Source organism: Anguilla rostrata, chromosome 3 (assembly GCF_018555375.3).
Source record: "Anguilla rostrata isolate EN2019 chromosome 3, ASM1855537v3, whole genome shotgun sequence".
Lineage (NCBI taxonomy): Eukaryota > Metazoa > Chordata > Actinopteri > Anguilliformes > Anguillidae > Anguilla > Anguilla rostrata.
The window spans coordinates 21,048,413-21,067,400 of NC_057935.1; the positions used below are offsets into that span (position 1 = coordinate 21,048,413).

General features: G+C 48.3%; 1 protein-coding gene across 1 annotated transcript in view; it reads right to left on the reverse strand.

Annotated features, from left to right (window-relative positions):
- Positions 1 to 318: 318 nt before the first annotated feature.
- The window catches only part of rab3gap1 (RAB3 GTPase activating protein subunit 1), a 28,278-nt gene continuing 9,608 nt past the window's right edge, over positions 319 to 18,988 (reverse strand). The window contains exons 13-24 of the mRNA XM_064326710.1: positions 18,760 to 18,929; positions 18,209 to 18,310; positions 17,627 to 17,799; positions 16,033 to 16,087; positions 14,538 to 14,882; positions 12,205 to 12,342; positions 9,500 to 9,727; positions 7,756 to 7,852; positions 6,960 to 7,072; positions 6,276 to 6,391; positions 4,973 to 5,075; positions 319 to 1,944 (exon numbers count right to left, since the gene is read on the reverse strand). Of these exons, the coding sequence (XP_064182780.1) occupies positions 1,702 to 1,944; positions 4,973 to 5,075; positions 6,276 to 6,391; positions 6,960 to 7,072; positions 7,756 to 7,852; positions 9,500 to 9,727; positions 12,205 to 12,342; positions 14,538 to 14,882; positions 16,033 to 16,087; positions 17,627 to 17,799; positions 18,209 to 18,310; positions 18,760 to 18,929 (1,883 nt within the window). The 3' untranslated portion in view covers positions 319 to 1,701. The remainder of the gene's footprint in view (positions 1,945 to 4,972; positions 5,076 to 6,275; positions 6,392 to 6,959; positions 7,073 to 7,755; positions 7,853 to 9,499; positions 9,728 to 12,204; positions 12,343 to 14,537; positions 14,883 to 16,032; positions 16,088 to 17,626; positions 17,800 to 18,208; positions 18,311 to 18,759; positions 18,930 to 18,988) is intronic.

Here is an 18,988-nt window from a genome sequence, read left to right on the forward strand (position 1 = left end):
CGTTCCCTTAGTTTGGGACCTGATCTTTGTGGTTCAGATCCTCACCACATGGTGGTCGTGAGGAGTCCGTCTCCTTCTGCAGAAAAACCCACTGAGACTAAAAATGTATGATACCTCTGTTAAACTGAAGATAATGACATTGAGAAACTGAGACCTAAGACATGAAATTTGCCAAAATGGGGGACAAATTGGCTTCAAACCCAATTTCTTGAATGGTTGAGCGAAGGTTATAAATGTATACAGTATAGCTCTCACCATTTATGTTCACTTATTTATGCGAACACTCGGGTGGTATTTGCACTAAAACATGATATAATGTCAAAGACAAATTACATTTATTTCATTCACTGCTTTACCCACGGAGCTGTACATAGCTCACAGTTTCCATAACATCAGTTTACACAGGAAAATATGACTGAAGTCACATAATGTAAGAGAATGTATTCGACATTTGAAAATACAAACCATGATTTTATCTCACCGAGGACACAATTTTTATCAACAGATCTAGCAGCACAAATATCGAGTTATACAGTCAAGTAAAATAAAAAAAGCGATGCTTTCATTTTCCATTAAAACTTTATTCATACCCATTTTTAGAGTATCAAACCAGGAGCTGTCCAACATTTAAGCCCAATACACCCAGCTGAAATGTGCATACTTTGGCTAATTCCACAATAACAACATCATTCATAATATGTTGAGTCCACAACTGAAAAGATACGTATGAAATATCCGTTGTTTCCTCCAGGATATACGATAAAATTACTCAGTAATTTAACCATTAATCAGACCTTACATCATTAGTCATAGGAACTGCACTAACGACATTAACCATGACATTTTTCTTCGCCGCAGATGGTAAGGCTACATCTTCACAATATATAATCTCTATAATTGCACTTTCAACCAAGGTTTGTTATGTATTAAAAATATGCTAGTTACCATGTCTACACGCATGCATTGTGGCCCTCTCATACAAGTGATAATTATATACACTACCGCACTCAAATTAGAGGGAGAACAGGCCTAACTGAGGCTGTTTAATGCATTTAAACCACTCGGTAAACAACACTTGTGTCACAAAGCCACAAACGACACGATCTAGTGGCACGAAAAGAATCTTTGCGTATTTCAGTATCTGAAAATATAACCTCTTTGTTTAAGGGATGTGACGAGATGGGTGGGATGGGACTTTTTTTTGTTGTACAGACACTTGGTTATGCAGCGCTACAAGTTCACAGATGCTGAAGTGAATTTTCATTTTCTCACCGTTTTTAAAGTGTACAAATTTCGCTAATTACGAGCACACAATGTCAACATCACGTCGTGAAGCGGGGACGGTCCGTCGCTTCCTCGGCTCTCAGATAATTAAGCGGTTATTTTTTCCCCCTCTTTTTTTTGGCTCTTGATTACATGGAAAAATTGTACAATTAAAAGTAAGACTAACATAACGTACAAAAAAAAACTCAAGAAATAATTCCCTCAGAGAAATACTTCAGCTGGATCCGGATGGGTGTAAATGCACACAGATGGTTCATTAAATATGTATGGTGATGTGGTTGTGGGAAAGTTGAGAGAGGATGTGAGTCGGCTTACGCTGTGGGGGACTGGGGGGGAGAGGACGGCGGGCCCTGTGAGCGGTGTCCCTGGTGGCTCCGCCCCCCTTGCCCCTCCCCCTCCCCCAGTCGCTCGGGCCGCTCAGAAGAAGGAGGTGTCAGAGGAGAAGGCCCCAGCCAGTCTGAAGTCGTCCCTCATGAGCACGCAGAAGATCCGCTGTGGGAGGGCCTTGGAGTAGGGGGCGGGGCGCGGCACGCAGGTACGCAGCAGGATCTCCCGCCCCGCGGGGGGAGGGAAGTCCGGCACCCCACCCCCTCCGGGTCTCCTGTCCTCGGCCACGCCCGCCCTCCCTGACTCTTCCTCCATCGGTGACAGCAGGGCCGTCTGGGTTGGGGGAGGAAAAAGTCGGTTACCATGGAGTTACCTGCCCAGAGTGCCAATATAACACTGACCATGATTCCAGACAAAAAATCCCATTTATACAGGGCAGTGCACTTGTAACAAGCAGTTACACACTTAGCAACAAACCTAAAGCTTTTGAAATGAGGTCCATTTACACTACACATATGTGCAGGCTTAACCATCCTTGAAAGTAAGGTGTAACCCTCAACAAATTTACATCTGGGGAGAATTAAAGGTTACACAAACTGCTAGGGACTCAAAAGTCAGAAGTTAACTCTAGATAAAATTCTGCATTTGTTTTCTAGAGTACATACTAACAGGAAGGTGTGCCCTTTCTAAAACCGAAACCTCTTCTTCAAAAAAGTCTAGACACAGATTGTAGCCAGCTACTATCTAGAGACGTTCTACAGGCTTCAGATTTCTACCGGACCAGCCAAGCTAGAAGAGGAGCAAAACCAACCTCAACGTCCCCCAAAAAGCTCTTTGTATTTAAGGCCATAAGCAACGAAAGCAGGTGAACAAACAACAAATACAACAAAAGGACAGATCAGCAACAGGGAGCGGAGTGTGTGTGTGTGTGCGTGTGTGTGTGTATAGAGGGAAGGGGATTCTTTCAAACTCTCCACTACAGTTTTTCGAAAATTGCCTGGTAGTTTGAGAGCATAAATGACTGTAATTGTCTGTAACCTTGTTTCAGGTACACGGAGCATAGTGGGAGGTGGAACAGGATGGGGGGGTTGGGGAGTTGAGGAAGGGCAGTGATTGGTTACCTCATCTGTGGAGTCAGCCAACTTGAAAGGGGTGTGAGACAAGCGGCATTAGGAGAGAAAAACGAAAGGACGGAGAAACCAAATCACTAATCAGGGGGTGGTTAGGTGGAATTTTAAAAAAATAAAAAATTTGACACTGCAACAGACACACATGCAGGTTCACAACAGAGGCAAAAGCATGCAGGCTAACAGGCAAGCAACACCAGACTTTGACCATGAATGTAATGGACAGTGAGCTTTCCAACACTTCTGCTTATAGCACAAATTTAAAATGAACAGTTTTACACACTTGATCTTCTTCTACTCTAATTTGAATATATTCTCCCGCAGTTATTTTTTTTTTTGTTGTTCGATTTAATTTGTTGTATTTTTTTATGCCGGATATACACACGCACACTTCGGCTAATTATGGGTTTTCTCTTTTAAATTCAACACAGAGCTGCAATTTAATGGTCAAAAACAACTCCAGTGGAGAATTACTAAAACCCGACATTTTCAGACAGTTCTTCACACATGGATAACAGCATTAAGTGAGCACGCTTCGTTTTAAGGATTAAACTGCCGCATGCGGAATTGCCATGAATTTGTTTTTCTTTTCTAATACAATTAATTTTTCTTTGAAATCTGAGTAAATCTGCCGTCTGGTTGCCATCAAAATGCAAAATTTCAAAACTTAATTTGGTAGCGCTAATGTAAGGTGGCATTTTTCACCATGCAGTAAGATTAAGTTGGTTAGGCTACAGAACAACTTTCATTGCGAAATAAACAGATTAAAGTAAGGTGGACTGATTCTACATTTAAGGCACCCCCCCCCCCCCACACACACACACACACACACACAACACACGCACACACAGTCCATACATTTGGCCTGAGTGCAGATGCATCACCGCACTGTGGTTCAAGCTCTTGAAATGATCATTTCCAAAACAATAAATTTAAGAGTTAATAATAATTACAATAATAAACGCAGCTGCAAGCAGTTATAATCAGCAGCGATATGCACAAAATGGACCCGGTTGAGCAAAACACCTCCCAAGCATCAAAACGTAAATACACAATCATTTCACAAGCCGGTGCTACAAAAACAAAAAACGACTGGAAAGTGACAGATGAAATGTCGAAAGCTCATGAGCTGTGTTCACAAAGATTGTGAATCATAAAGAACATGAGACAAGTATAGTATATCAAATATGGGAGGACCTCATGGGAAATGATCAATTATCAGCATGAAGAACCTCTTAAGCAATTTGAGACCTTGATATACCTGTACTTTCTAATGAATTTCTGAACAATTCAATATCAATATACGATTACAGCGCCACCAAGTGTCCTACATAAAATTCCTGGGGTGTAGCAAGTCTCCATTTGGAATTCATCAACACAAAATAATTTTGGCTTTAAACGACCATCTGCAATCTGATTGGCACAAACAGCCACGTAAATACTTGAACGGCTGGAACATACTTTTAGCTAGAAAACTTCACATTCATGTTAAAGTTTCATTAAACCTTGACCAAATGACAATTTCAGCCATAAATATAGCAGACAAAAGCTTGGCCATGAGACATTAGTTCTCATACAGAAGCTCTTTTCACAGCTCTTAATGAGAACTGTTCTTACAACAAATTAGGGAGAATTCCAAGACAACATGACAAAAAAGTAGAGGACCTAATGTTCCTCAACGATGCCAAAATTTACATTTCTTAATAAAATCACAATAAATATGCAAGCCCTGTTTGAAGGTACCCTTCTGTACACTATGTACAAATTTGAGTGTGCATAGTCCCTACAGTGATCACATGATGTTGCAGTGAAAAAAGTGCCAATGTACTGTTGCTGTGGTTTCCGCACATCGAACTTCTAATATAATCTCTTTTACCGGACAAACCAATATGGCAGACCTTAGAAGTGACAATTGCAATAAGCTCCACTATAATGAATGTTATGCACACAATTCTGTTAGTGAAAGATTCATTTTTGATTTCCTTCCTGAACACAATTTGTGGAAAAGGGGAGGTTTGCAAAAAGACAGAGGGAAGAATCGCTATCTAATAAAGTTGAATATTAAATAAATGCAGGCGTTTCAGTAACACATTCACAATGCTAAAATAAATAGAGGAGAAATAGAAAAATAGCGTGAAGGGAATCAGGATGTTTTTTTAGAAAGCGGAGGCCAATAAGGAATGGGCTGCGATATCTCAACACTGAGTGCTAATAAAGTGAGCAGGTGCGTGTACCCTCTGTGCGTTGACAAATAATTTGTGGATGATGCTGCCAGCAGGACCTCGTCCAGCACCAATCACCATCACCTCTGGCTCCTCCAGGAGGGAGCTGACAAATCTGGGGAGGAAGAGAGGCGGGGGGGGAGACAAATGATGAAACAAGATCTACTCTATACATCTGATAGGCTGCACTGAACAAACGAGCAGAGGGAGATTCTCAGAAGCAAGGGCTGGGCCTCCATTACAATCTATACAGAGGGACTAAGTCACACTGCGTACAATCAGCACGCTGCAGACATAAAAATAACCATCCGCTGCCAAAACGCACAGAGCCACGGTGAATTAAAAAAAGGGTTAAAAGTCCCTCTCGCCTCTGGCCAGAACGGGCCCGCTAACGAGGCGATAGCGCCAACAGCGTGTGAATCGGGTGCCAGGGTCTTTTATTGAACACCGCGCAGCTAGCTTCCTGACGTGCTCTCTCTGGCCCCGTCATCGAGTTCCTGTGTCTCTGCACCGGCAGTCGAGCGCTCCGGGATGATCCGGCCGGTCATTAGGCTCCGGGCCACGCCGCCATAGTCCTTCTCCAAATCAAATTCTGCGGTTCAGGATGTGCTCTTTCGTGAGACCTTCGCTAGAATTAAGTCACCTTCTTACAAACCATGATTTTGCTTGACCACTGAGTGGAAACTTTTTTGTCTTTCAAACATTAAAATATATATTCAAAAATACAGTCGTTAATAGTCAGCATCCCAGACGCAAGCAAGGCCCCATTTGTATTGTCTTTTTCTTAGTGAACATGGGGGGGGGGGGGGGGGGTAGAATCACCTTCATGAAGACTGCAGATGTAGAATGGACACAACACACAGTTCATAAAAATATCCAATCAATCATTTTCTCATTATTATCATTTATTTGTACGTCATTTATCTTCCTCATCTCTAATCAGCCTCTTGGGTGCTATACACACCTAAGGCTATGCATAATCAATGTCAGCACTGACACTAAAGATATTCAGGTTGATTATCATTACCAAGGTTTCCATGGCAATGCGGTACCTTACAACTGAACAGAATTACCATGTTAAAATATGGCTTCATAACCACTGTACCATACTGAAGCCTGTCTGCCTGCGCACCACTGTGCTCCACCAACAGAACAAATACGGTTCTTAAACTCAAAGTGTGCAGCGCATAGCTCATCCAGTATTATTTTCAGTCTCGATAGCCAATGGAACCATCAAGTCTGCTTGAAGTTTGACATGTTACCGTAGGTTCCCCCATGCGTGGCACTTTCCGCCCTAAACAGGGACTCCCCTTACCTCTCCAGGTCCTCAGCATCGTTGCCCCTCTCGCCCTTCCCGATCCCGAACTTGGCCTTCAGCGAGCGGGCACGGGCCACCACCGCCTCCATCTCCATGAGCTGGCTGATGACGTCCTGCCGGGGGGAAGAGAGAGCAGGGAGAGTTAGCCGCCATGTCACAGCATTTCGCTGCTGCTCCGTTGCTGCCTCCCGCCTCATCAGTCTCCTTGTTTATTTATTTCCTGTACTGCAAATACTGTGTATTTTCTTAAATTAATTTAGAAATCTTTACTGCAGATTTATAGCACGCGGAAAATTTCTCCATTTCTCACAGTATTTTGAGAAAAACTGAAACTGAAGTCGAGAAACTCGTGTTCAATTTCGACTTGACATCAGACACTTGTTATAAGCATACATGCTGATAAGCAAACGCTTCCGTTGAGGAACCGGGAACTTTTAATTAGCGTAAGTTTTCAAGTTCTGCTAATCACTCAAATCCTCATTAAAAAGTTATCAACAAACACATCAAAACACAACTTCCAAATATTTTTAATTTTATTTGTCACTTTCCTCCAGAAGTTTGAGTCTCATTAATGGATCCTGGAATAGAAATAATTCCATTCTGGAAGTTTATGGAGTTGTCGGAGCTGCTTTCCTGGCTTTAGAAGACATCCCCCCACTAGGCAGTAATCCACCCCTTCACTGCCCTCCCTGGGGAGCAACTCAGCTTTTTTGTCGGGTTTGGGAGACGCAGTTTGCTGAGTGAGATGACTTGTTGGATGGTTTTCCGCACAGAAGGGATGTCCTCGGACGACTCTGTGGAGGAGACATGGTCAGAAGTCAGCTCTGTGAGCTTTAGGAGAGACAGTCAGCTCTGTGAGCTTTAGGAGAGACAGTCAGCTCTGTGAGCTTTAGGAGAAACAGTCAGCTCTGTGAGTTTTAGGAGAGACAGTCAGCTCTGTGAGCTTTAGGAGAGACAGTCAGCTCTGTGAGCTTTAGGAGAAACAGTCAGCTCTGTGAGCTTTAGGAGAGACAGTCAGCTCTGTGAGCTTTAGGAGAGACAGTCAGCTCTGTGAGCTTTAGGAGAAACAGTCAGCTCTGTGAGTTTTAGGAGAGACAGTCAGCTCTGTGAGCTTTACGAGAGACAGTCAGCTCTGTGAGCTTTAGGAGAGACAGTCAGCTCCATGTGTTTTAGGGAAGACAGTCAGCTCTGTTTGCTCGGTCCCATATCCTGGCCACCCGAAACCCAAACAGCCTCCGCTGTTGTGAAGCAGCGGCTCCATCAACTGCACAGAGTGACGCCAGGTCTAATTACGCGCCGCTCTGTCCGAGCTGTCAGCACTGGCACTGTCAGAATCCAACACCGGACCACGGGGGCACAGCGCTCCCCCGAAAACCCGCACCTCATCAGGACGAGCCACCTGAGGACTCCCGAGCGAGGGGATCAGCCGCGTGCTGTGACTGACGGCGCGGGGCGGGGCGGGCAGTGAAACGCTCACCCTCGTCCTTCATCTTGAGGATGGCGGCCTGCAGCACGCAGGGCAGCAGGTGCTGGGTCAGGTCGGCCGGCTTCTGCATCGCCAGGTAGTGCAGCACCTGGGAACGGCAGCGAGCAAGCTCTCATTACGCGGCGCGAAGGCGTCCCGTCCGGCGGAGCGCGCGGTCGGGGCAGAGACTCAGGCGACCTTTCGGCTGCTAACAAAGAGAAGAGCTCCTGCTCCTGCTTTACTAAAAACCGCAAGAGCAGATACAGAGAGGTGTTTCATCAGAAGGTGCTTTGAGAATGTACTGAAAAACACAGCGTAAACAAAACGGATGACTCTTTTCGATCTATCGTACATGTAATTAATTTGCTGCTTGCTTGGAGGGGGTCGATCTCTTATAGAAAGGTGCCCCTTGCCTACATAGCGAATCAAGACGTAGCTGGAGAATAAGCTTCGTGCGCTAACTTACAGACTAAGATCTCCAGCAAAGAGCACTACCTGGACTCTTCTTCTTGCTTTCTTACTCAAAGAGGAAAGGGGGGGGTGGCGGTTGACTTCATCTTTAACACGCTCACATCCGATTGAACAACGCTCACATCGTCGCCGGCATAACAAGACGGGATCCGACGGCCGCTAAAAAGGAACAAACACCGCGAACATCACGTCTGCGCGGGGTTTCGCGGTCAGGCCGACCCTTCTCCTCGCCAGTCTCGCTCACTTTGTTCTGTTCCCGCTTTTTTTGAAGGGCAACTTTTAATGACGGGTGTAAGGCGGCGTCTGACACCTCGAATGAGCCCTCGGCTGACAGGTGGCAGCTGTCGCCGTGTGTGCGGTTGATGACTGTCAGCCGGAAAGCACCGCTTTTTAAATGCGGGTACGGAAACTAGGGGGGTCTGTCATTCTTCAAAGTCCAAGACACTTAAATGTGACGTGCAGGAAGTGGAGGCTATGCCAGACAAGCGAGAAGAAAATAATTTTAATTCAATTCGCCTTCCTCCGCGGACCCGCGGACCACCAGCGCCACACCCGCATTTTGAATCCGCGACCTTCCGGTCAAGGTCACCACACGGCCTTCAGTAAAACAAAACGGGAACAGTCATAAAATACATTTAGTTGCAGCTGCAAATGTCGACGTCGCCCACCCAACCCCCCCACCCCCTTCTAAGCCTAACCCCCTCAGGCTCTCTTTGAAAGGACATACAACTGTTTTTAAAACCAAATGACCTCCTTATGGCTGTGATCTTGACTGCCATCAAAGGACTGGAAAATATGCATCTCAAAGGACAACTTATTGAAGGAGAGGAAAAAAATGAAAATGAATTCAGAAGAAATCCTGCACCTGGAGTTTCCTCTAAAGAGCGACAGAAGGATGAAGGACACGGTGAATAATGACCTTCATGCCAAATAAGGATTCCCCAGCTCCCAAACAGCAGAGGAACAGACCAATGGCAGGGGCACACCTTGCAACGCTACATGCTCTGACCCACTTTCATTCTAAGCCCTGATTGGCTGATTCCTGGAACATACAAACAGATCCCCCGGAAGATGTATAGTACACGCTCACCCAGCACCTGAGTGGTGCCGTAGGTTAAACAAGATGCAGGTGAGCAGAAGCGACCTTCATGGGTTCCTGTAGCTAGGGAACAAGGTGGAGACCAAAGGGGACCCATTAATAACACACAAGACCTTTTCCCTCTAACTCTGTGTTATCCTTGCCACCCCACGCACACACACACAGCGTACCCGCTGCGGTTCCTACCTTCTCCGCCTCCTTGGTGTCGTCGAAGAGCCTGCGTTGCCGGCGCACGGGCGTGGCCTTGGCGGTCTCCCAGGCCTCCACCCACATGTTCCCCGGGATCTTCATGCGGGCGCTCAGGTCGCCCCTGACAACCGTCTGACCGTTTTCGTCGGTCTCCTCCTCCTCCACGTAGTCCCGCGGGGAGTACCACCGCACAAAGTCCTCCAGGGAGCACCCGGGATTGGCCGCCTGAACAAGAAAGGCAGTAACCAAAAAAAGTACGGTACAGTGTCAGAGCTAAAACAGGGACATTCCACCCGCCGACGATATTAAACTCAGCACAGGCAAGACAAAGGGTTACAAAATCCTACTCCTTTGGGCTATAGAAACAAAACCGGCACTTACGCAAGTGACTGGAGTTCTTTACTGAAAAATCACCACCTACACCTCTCGAGCTTCCTTTCTGAGTCAGTCATGTTGCCGTTAAACAGAAAACTCTGGATAATGAGCAGTGATTTGAAGTCACGATAATTATAGATATAGAGAAAGATAATCATAGATAGTCAGGATAGTTATAGCACTAAGCTACCTTCTCCTAGACAACAGTTTGCGGGAAAAGAAAGCAGCCAAAGACTGTTGTGCTCAGTCATCGCCGAATACTGCACCGCACTGTTTGCAGATATAAAATAACTTTCATGTTTTGCCTGGAGTATTTTTATGTGACTTTATGCGCCATTATGATCTTCTGTTCTGAACTTCCGTTTTTTTGTTTCCCGCTGTACAAACTCATCCGTAAGCGAGCGGCAGATGTCACGCTGATGTTAAATCTTTCTTTCACGGTCCCGCGGCTCATGATTTTATCAGACTCCGCGGCTGCATCTTATTGCGAGATAACTGGCAATAACGAGGAAGGATAACTTGGGCGATGGTTTCTTTTAAACGTTCGATGGCGCGTGGATGTCGGAAAATAAGTCAGCCCGCGCGCCGCGAGAAAGGAGCGGATGTGCCAGACGGCTCTTCCGCTAATGAACCGCTGCGTTCTCCAAAAAAACCTCGCTTACATTTAACGCCTGACCTTTAGCTAGGCTTCGGAAGGCCGCGGCGTCTTCACAGCCGAAAATGAGCGTACCCAGGAAGAGAAGTTAACGAACTCTGAGAAACCGCGGGGAGAGCGGGAAACGTGAGAACCCAGCGCTTGTCGCGCGACAGAGCAGCTGCTTGTTAGAAATGGCGACACACGAAGGCGAGGAAAAGAGGGGGGGGGGGGGCGGGGGGAGGAGGGGACAAGTGGTGCTTGAATGAAGTGTGAGAGTGTGGTGTGTTTGCGCGTGTACTCCTGAGAGTGCGTGTGTGTGTTTGTGTATACTGATGAGTGAGTGTGTGCGCGTACGCATGCTTGCGTGTGTGTGTACTCATGAGAGTGTGTGTGCATGTGAGTGTATTCATGAGTGCGGGTATGTGTATTTGTATGGTGCGTGAGTACTCATAAGTGTGTGTGCTCATGTATTTGTGTATGTGTATGGTGTGTGTGTGTGTGTGTGTACTTATGATTTTGTGTGTGCATTTAAGGCTGTGTACTTATGAGTGCGTGTGTGCGTGTGCACGTGTGCATGACGGGGGGGTCGCGTCATACAATTCATCATATCCAGACTCAGCACTTTCGCCCAGAGGGAGTTGATGATTAAAACCAAAATGCCAGATTGTGCTTTGCTAAGCATGATCGTACGTGGCACTCAGGCTAAATTTAAGGGGGCCACCTTCAGCTAAGGGGGGGGGGGCATTTATGAACACCTGCATAAGCAGAACATTCCAGAAGAAGCACTCACTGAGGCAGTATTTTTTCGCTGATAAGAGGGGCGCGTTGGGGGACGTTTCAGAGGTACCCTGCAAATTGAACTCGGTGCCGACGACCTCCCCAGCTGTTACACCGAAGCCAACCGGAGCAAAACGCCAACGCCATTTCAGAACGGAGCTCGTGATGGGCAGCCCCCATTACAGCCCCAGATCGGTTCCCACAGACGCCCACAGCATGGTGCTCAGTGGGTAATTTGAATGTGTCAAATTCCAAAGGTGAAGGATACGGAAAAAAGGCTACTTACGGATAATTCATAATTCATAAGTCACCCAATCTCTGACACGCTCATTTATGTCGCTTTGTTGTTTTTTTTTCCCAAGATACAATCTACAAACCTGGCTTTCCCCCCCCCCCCCTTCCTCCTCTTTGGAGACTAATGTATATTTCTCTGACAGCACAAAGCCCTCCTGGCTCTATATTTCCAGTTGCCGGTGCGAGAGGGAAGCGGTCGCAGCGAAGCGTGTTAGTATTGATTAGGCAGCGGAGAGATTGATGTGGCTCGGCTGAACGGAGATTTACGGCGGCGATGAAGGACGCTGGGCGTCAGTGTTTGTCGCGCTCGTCTTTCCCCGCGTCTAAGCGGCCGATCAGTCATTTTTACGGCGCAGATTGCACATTTAAAGTCGCTGCTACATACCAACACTCAGTAATCCCTTACAAATAAGATGGTTCTCTAAGCCCCCTGTCAGCGATAATTTAAGGCGGGGAAGCCATTGAAAGTGATAAGGCTGTTGATTCCAGGCCCTGTGGTAACAATGCCAACTCTCCTGGCACTGATGGCGACCGGTGTGGTCTTGATGCGGTTATCGATCTGGCGTTGAGGGAGAAGAGCAGCCCCGTGCGACTGACCCCTGACCCCCTGACCCCTGACCTTGAAGGACTCCATGTCGGAGAGCAGGCAGGCGCTCTGCATGCGGGCCCTGAGGTGGGCCCCTTCGGCCGACGTCCCCAGTTTGGCCAGGACCTCCGACTGCTCCTCCAGCAGGTCCTCGGTCATGGGCGCCGGCTCCTGGGGAGGAAGGGAGAAAGCTCTTCAGGTGTGTGTGCGCGGTGTGTGTGTGTGCGCGTGTGTGTGCGCGGTGTGTGTGAGTGCGGTATGTGTTTGTGCGTGATGCGTGGTGTGGTGTGTGTGATGTGTGTGTGTTTGTGCGTGATGTGTGTGTGTGGTGGGTGTGTGTGCGCGTGATGTGTGTGTGTGATGTGTGTGCATGTGTGTTCATTTAGCAGACGGCACAGCTGGCCCCATCGCTGGTCCACTGCCAAGGCGTGGAGGCGTTAGCGGCTGTGCAGCGGCTGACAGCCCATCACCCCGCTAATGAACTCAGCAGCTCTGAACAGATGGAGGAGCAGCCCTTTAATAAGAGCCATTTAAGTAGAGCAGCCCTACCACGCACATCCCTTTAATATGACCCATTTCAGTAGAGCAGCCCTTTAATAAGAGCCATTTAAGTAGAGCAGCCCTACACCGCACATCCCTTTAATAAGACCCATTTCAGTAGAGCAGCCCTACACTGCACATCCCTTTAATAAGAAGCAGCCCATTTATCCAGTAGAGCAGCCTACCCTAACACACCAACCACATCCCTTTAATAAGACCCATTTTCCAGTAAGCAATCTAATGCCTACACCAAACATCCCTTTATAACATAAGCACTCCATTTCCAGTCAGAGACAGCATCCTTATACGACCAAACACCCTTAATAATAAGACCCATTTCAGTAGAGCAGTCCTACACTACACATAGTTTTAATAAGACCCATTTAAGTACAGCAAGCTTCACTGCACATCCCTTTAATAAGTCCCATTTCAGTACAGCAAGCTTCACTGCACATCCCTTTAATAAGACCCATTTCAGAACACAACACAAAACAGCTGGCCTATAACCGGTTATTGAAAACAATAAAATCTAGATTTACACAACCATTATTATTATTATTATTTTTATTTTCATTATTACTTTTTATTTTTATTTTACGGTGAATTACAATGAACAAATTTTCCATTCCTTATTCATTTTATCGAAACGGATTTTTAAAGAGCATCTGAAGAAAGTAGGTCTTCCAAAGAGCGCATCAGCAGCGGCCGACCCCGGTCCCCGAATAACACCGCGCACAACACGACGCACTCACGGGGAGGGGGAGACCCCAGCGTAACGCAAGCGTTTGCAATTAACCCCGCGTCCCGACGCAGAAGTGCACTAACGCGCCCAGCGCCACGCTCGGAATAAATCCCTCTCAAGCAGCCAGTAATGAAGCAGAGCATCCCGAGGCCCGGGCGGCCATTACCGGCACTCCCAGGACCGAGTAAACAGCGCAGGCGAGCGGGGCGAACGGCGCGTTAGCGGCAGGCTAATTACAAACCGCGGGAAGGCCAGGCCGGAGCCGCCCGCAGCGCTACGAACGGACCCGGCGGTGGTGGCTAGCGTAAGTTTGAAACGGGCGTCCCGCTACGTGTTCCGCCGGAGATCGCGGAGACGGAGCGCGGAGCGGCCGCGTCGCTCGTTTCAGAGCTGCCGTGTCATCCGTGCTCCTCCGCGGACGCTCCTCTTTTTTTGGGGGGTTTTTTTTTGGGTAGAACGGTGTAGAGAGACAGGAAGAATTAGGAGGAGAGAGAGGGAGAGACGTGCGACAAAGGTCGGCGGTCGGATTCGAACCGCCGACGTCGCGGCTCGCGCTGAGCACGTGGATAGTGCTCTACGGACTGCGCCACTAGAGGCCCAGGACGGTCCTCTTTCAAACTCGTGGAGCATGGTGCCTACTTAAACCCCTGAAGTCTGAGTGGCGTTGTCCTCAAAGACAAACAGGCAACAAATTGATCGAGTATCCGGTGCCGACTGCACCTCGTGCCCTCCAATCCCCACCCCACAGCACTGCCACCTGTCCTACTAATTCAGGTCATGGCATTTTTATGGGTCCATTTGTCTTCTTAGGGTTTTTATGGATGTAATCTGCATGCGTTCAGGGTTTGTATTTCGGTTCTCGGTTCGCACCACGAGTAGTGAACTTTAGTGAAGTTTGTGCGGAACGTCGTTAGCCAGGTCTGGCACGGTCGCTGTGTAAATCAGGCGAATGGGCTTTCAGTTCTGTATCACTGCAAGCTGCTCTGGATAAGCGCGTATGCTAAATGAATGTAAAGTGATATGATGAGGTGAGCGCAGTGGCAGTGAACCTAACGGGGGGGTCATGTGACGGAGGACCCCTGACCTGCGTGACGGGGATGTAGAGGGGCTCGCTGGAGTTGAGCAGGGTCAGCTTGCCGTGGGGGTGCAGGCGGCCCTCGGGCTTGGGCTTGGCCGCGCCCTTCCCCCCGTCGGGCGGGGCCTCCTTCAGCTCCTCCGTGTCGCTCAGGCACTCGAAGAACTCGTCCTCGCCCTCGCTGTCGCTCCAGGAGTCCCAGGACTTCCCGAAGGAGGCCTCCGCCCCCTCCGCCGAGCCCAGCCGCCCGTTCTCGCACCCCGACACCTTCCTCTCCCTCCCGGCCTCCGCGCCCGCGCCGCCCTTCCGCCCTTCGTCCCTGCTCCTCTTCCTCTCGATGCAGCAGTTCAGCATCTGCAGGCGGGCACAAGGAATGGAGTCAGGAGCAGGAAAATAAAACAGGGACATGACAGGGCAGATACAATGTCACCTCGCATATAGAAAACAGAGACAAGTTCAACCAATCACACAGTACGTAAGTACCGACCAACCGAACAACACCGCTGGTGATTGGTGGAAATTTCTGACCCATACAGAGGGGATCGAGGAATATCCACCAATCACCACGGGCATTTTTACATTGCCTGAGCTGCATGACAGGCAAAGCTCCTCACTGATTTTCAAGCCGTATCATCTCCATTGCATTATCCTTCGCATTCTCTGCCCCGGTGGAGTTTAACACCCACGCAACTAATCGCCCCCACTCCCACCCCCCCCCCCCCCCCCAATGCTGAACTCAGCCTCCCGCCTCCGCAAAATCTGCAGAGTACCCCCTGGCCCCCCCAAGCCGCACGCTCTACCGCACGCTGAACAGTTCCAGCGAGCGCCCGGGTGGCACGGAAGGGAAGGATCTAGGCTTCGCATCCCGAAAAAGGGCGGGTTCTGCAGCCCAGCGGGGTGCTGCTCTTGCTCTGGCAAACAAGCAGCTGAACGCCTGGATCGCGTGTAAAAAAATGTTTGGGTGACAAGTCGCCGTGGGTGAGAGCAATTTATGAGCCAAGGTAATTATGAATAATGCCTTGAATGAGCGTTAGCTGAAACACGTATTTGTGAAACAAATAAATTTAGCACGCGTTTAAAAAAAAACATGTTAATTCTTTTGTTGCTGGTGAGAGAAAGCACTACCCACCGCATATATACATTTTTTTTTTAAAACACGGGCTCCGGGGAATCGCATGAGCAACACGGCAAAACCGTGGGTTAAGAACGACGCAAACAGCTGCCACCACGGAGGTGTGGCCCCCTATTAAAGGACATGCAGATAAAGAGGCGGCCCCTCTGTTGCCGGGAGGAAGATATCAGTTTTTCTCAGCGACTTTATTACCACCTCGCATCTCTGGAGGCACGGCGTGGGCGGAGAATAAAAAAAACAAAACAAAAAAACAACCGGCGAACAATTCTGTTTATAGCTGCGGCGCGGACTCCCAGAGCAGCCGTCGTCCGGGACGACGGCGCAAATGCCAATGCAAACGGCCGCCGGCGCGACCGCGCGCTCCGCGCTCACCTGCAGCTTCTGGTGGAGGAGGCAGCACCTGAGGTCCGGAGGCCCGCTAGCCAGCCTGAAAGGGAGGGCACATCGGGGGGAGGGGTTACTGCGAGGAGGGGCTGGAGAGGGGGGGAATGAGTGTGTGTGTGTGTGTGTGTGAGTGTGAGTGTGTGTGTGTGTGTGTGTGTGAGAGAGTGTGTGTGTGTGTGTGTGAAAATGTGTGAGTGAGAGTGTGAGTGTGTGTGAGAGAGTGAGTGTGCACGTGTGTGCATGTGAGAAAGAGAGTGTGTGTGCATGTGTGTGTGTGTGCGTGTTTGCTTGTGGTGCAGAAATAGCAGGTTCTTGTCAGTAATTGGTGCAGGAGTGACCCGAAGTGAACTCGGCCTTTACAGAACCGCTCCTACTGTCACAGTGACCAGCACTGCAGCGGAAAAAAAAAAACACAGAACGAGACTAAACCTGCAGCCAATCCTTAAAGCTGCAGTACGCAACTTCACCAACGGTCGCAATGTTGGGAAGACATATTGAAAATCTTCACACCCGTTGGCCCGGCCCACAGAGAAAGAGGCAGACCGCACTCATCCCCTCTCCACACACCTTGTCATGACTGCACATCACCATTTCTAGCTATGACTTTGTGGCAAGATTGATTACAGAATTACAGACTGCAAAAACTGCCCAAAAAATGTCAGCTCCAGCAAGAATAATCCAACAAAATAATCTCTCATCGGTGCAGAGCTAACCAATAAGGCAATAAAACATTTTCCAGTTAAGTCACTGAGTTCAGTAGCTAGCTAATGAAGTGATGGTTTTGCTAAATACATTAGCTAGTCTAAAGTTAGCTATACCAGCTGGTTCATGATAGCAAACGTTAGCAAAATATTTTTTATACATGTAAATTGTTGAACAAGGCCACCCTCTATCCCAGACTAAGTTTCCCGATACACCTAGCCACAGTTTAGTACTCTGCTGGATATTTTACAGTGGGACCCTGTTAGAAAGGTCATTTTGTAAAACTTCCAGCAGAGTACCAAATTGGAGCTACGATACATCTGAGGCTTTCTGACACTGCACAGATCATATATTTTTGTAGATTACTAGCTACAGTTGCTACTTATTGTATTTTTCAATGTATCTTCATGTCACTATTTGAGAGTCCAGTCGTATAGTCAACAACCGATACTGGCTACAGCTGGCAATCAGGGTTATAGCCAGTTCTGGCTAATCTGATCCATCCAACAGTGGAAGCTTAATGTATTGTAAGCTTACCTATCTAGCTTAGGTAAATTACCTACCACACAGATAATCTAAGCAAACAGTTAATTCTTCCAAAAACTACCCGTCAAATAAAGTAACGTCATGAATAATAGCTACCTAGCCACTACCTAGCAGAAAGAATGCAAGTTCTACATGAGTCTTCAACTCTACCTGTTTCCAAAGTTCTCGCCACCTTTCAAATTGTACTCCCACGCATATTCTAGTTTTAGAGTGAGCTCTACCCAATTTTATTTCCTTCTTTCCAGCATTACGTAGCGCCTGTTCCCTGATATCTTTCTTTAAATAAAGTTACCCAGTGCGGTTTGAATCACGCTCTCTCTCGGGCTCTGCTCACCCGTACACCAGGTGGTTGTTCTCCCAGCGGTAGCGCATCTCCAGCACGAACTCCTGCCACAGGTGCGCCACGCCCCGCACTCCCCCGTGGTAGAAGTTGACCATGCAGAGGCAGAGCGCCAGGCGGTAGGTCAGACTGTCCGAGGGTGCCGACTTCAGCTGGTTGTACAGCTTCTGGGGAGGGGGGAGGGGGGGAGGGGAGGGGGGGTAGCACATCACAATCACTTCACCCAGACAGCCTGCTGTTCACCCAAAAACTCTCAGCTCTGAGGACAACCTGGCAACAGACAGAAACGAAGGCGCTGCCCCAATTAACTACAGGCCTGAGTGGGTCAGACCCACTGCTGCTGCTGCTCCCTGTTCTGCGGGAACAGCAGGGCTGTTCTGCGCCTCAGACGCTATAAACATCACTGCTTACCCCGGAGGTGCCCGCAGCCAGTCATCAGTATTCACAGACTAAAAGATCTGCAGTATTTTTTAGCTTCAAGCAATTAATATTAAGATACATGCTGGCGTTTTGCATTCAGACAAGCTGTGCCGAGCGGAAGCTCTCCAGGCAAGCAGAAGTGCATCTCAGACTTACGTAGTCCTCAGACTCCTTGTCCACCTTGGATTCGGCGTTCGATTGAGCAGCCTTGCCGTCGCTTCCCTCAGAGGGTCTCTCGGTGGCGTCTGGAAACAGATACTGGACAGACACACAGAAGGGCGACCATTAGCAGTCAAGATGTTTGCATCCTCCAGCCAACTTTTAATTTGCCAACTGATTCACTGCTGAACCTCAAATCAGGTTGAATCAGGACAAACTGAGGTAAGGGAATGTGCTGTGGCAGCTCTTACATGTTTCTATGCTAGGACCACAACTGTGGCGTGTTTCAAAAGGGTGTGACCTCAGTGTAATAATACACATTTTAGGATGGTTCATACGTGCACTGTGGGATAAACTGTTAAAAGAAATTTAATGTCACATAACTAAAAATCTAAAAACGGCACCATGTAAACAAGGCGAAACATATAAACTATAAAGCAAAGGGAAAAATAAGAAAAAATGAAGTCTGATTTTGGGTGTATAGTGAAGCCCATTGAACAGGACCCCAGATGCGTTTGATTGGCGGTTGAGAAGAGGCGGTCCCTCACCAGCAGGATGGAGTTGAGCACGTCGCTGCTGAGCGGCGACTCCTCGACGCGGCGGTGCCGGCGGATCCGCCTGCGCGCGCTGTGGACCATGTTGGACACGGACAGCCGGGACATGGGCACCGTGCTGGGCTCCGTCAGTTTGGACAGAGCCTGGCTGATGTCACTGTTCTCTACGAGAATGCAAGAAGTGTCACTCAGGTCAGGGGGGCGGAGCCTATTGTCTGGGGCC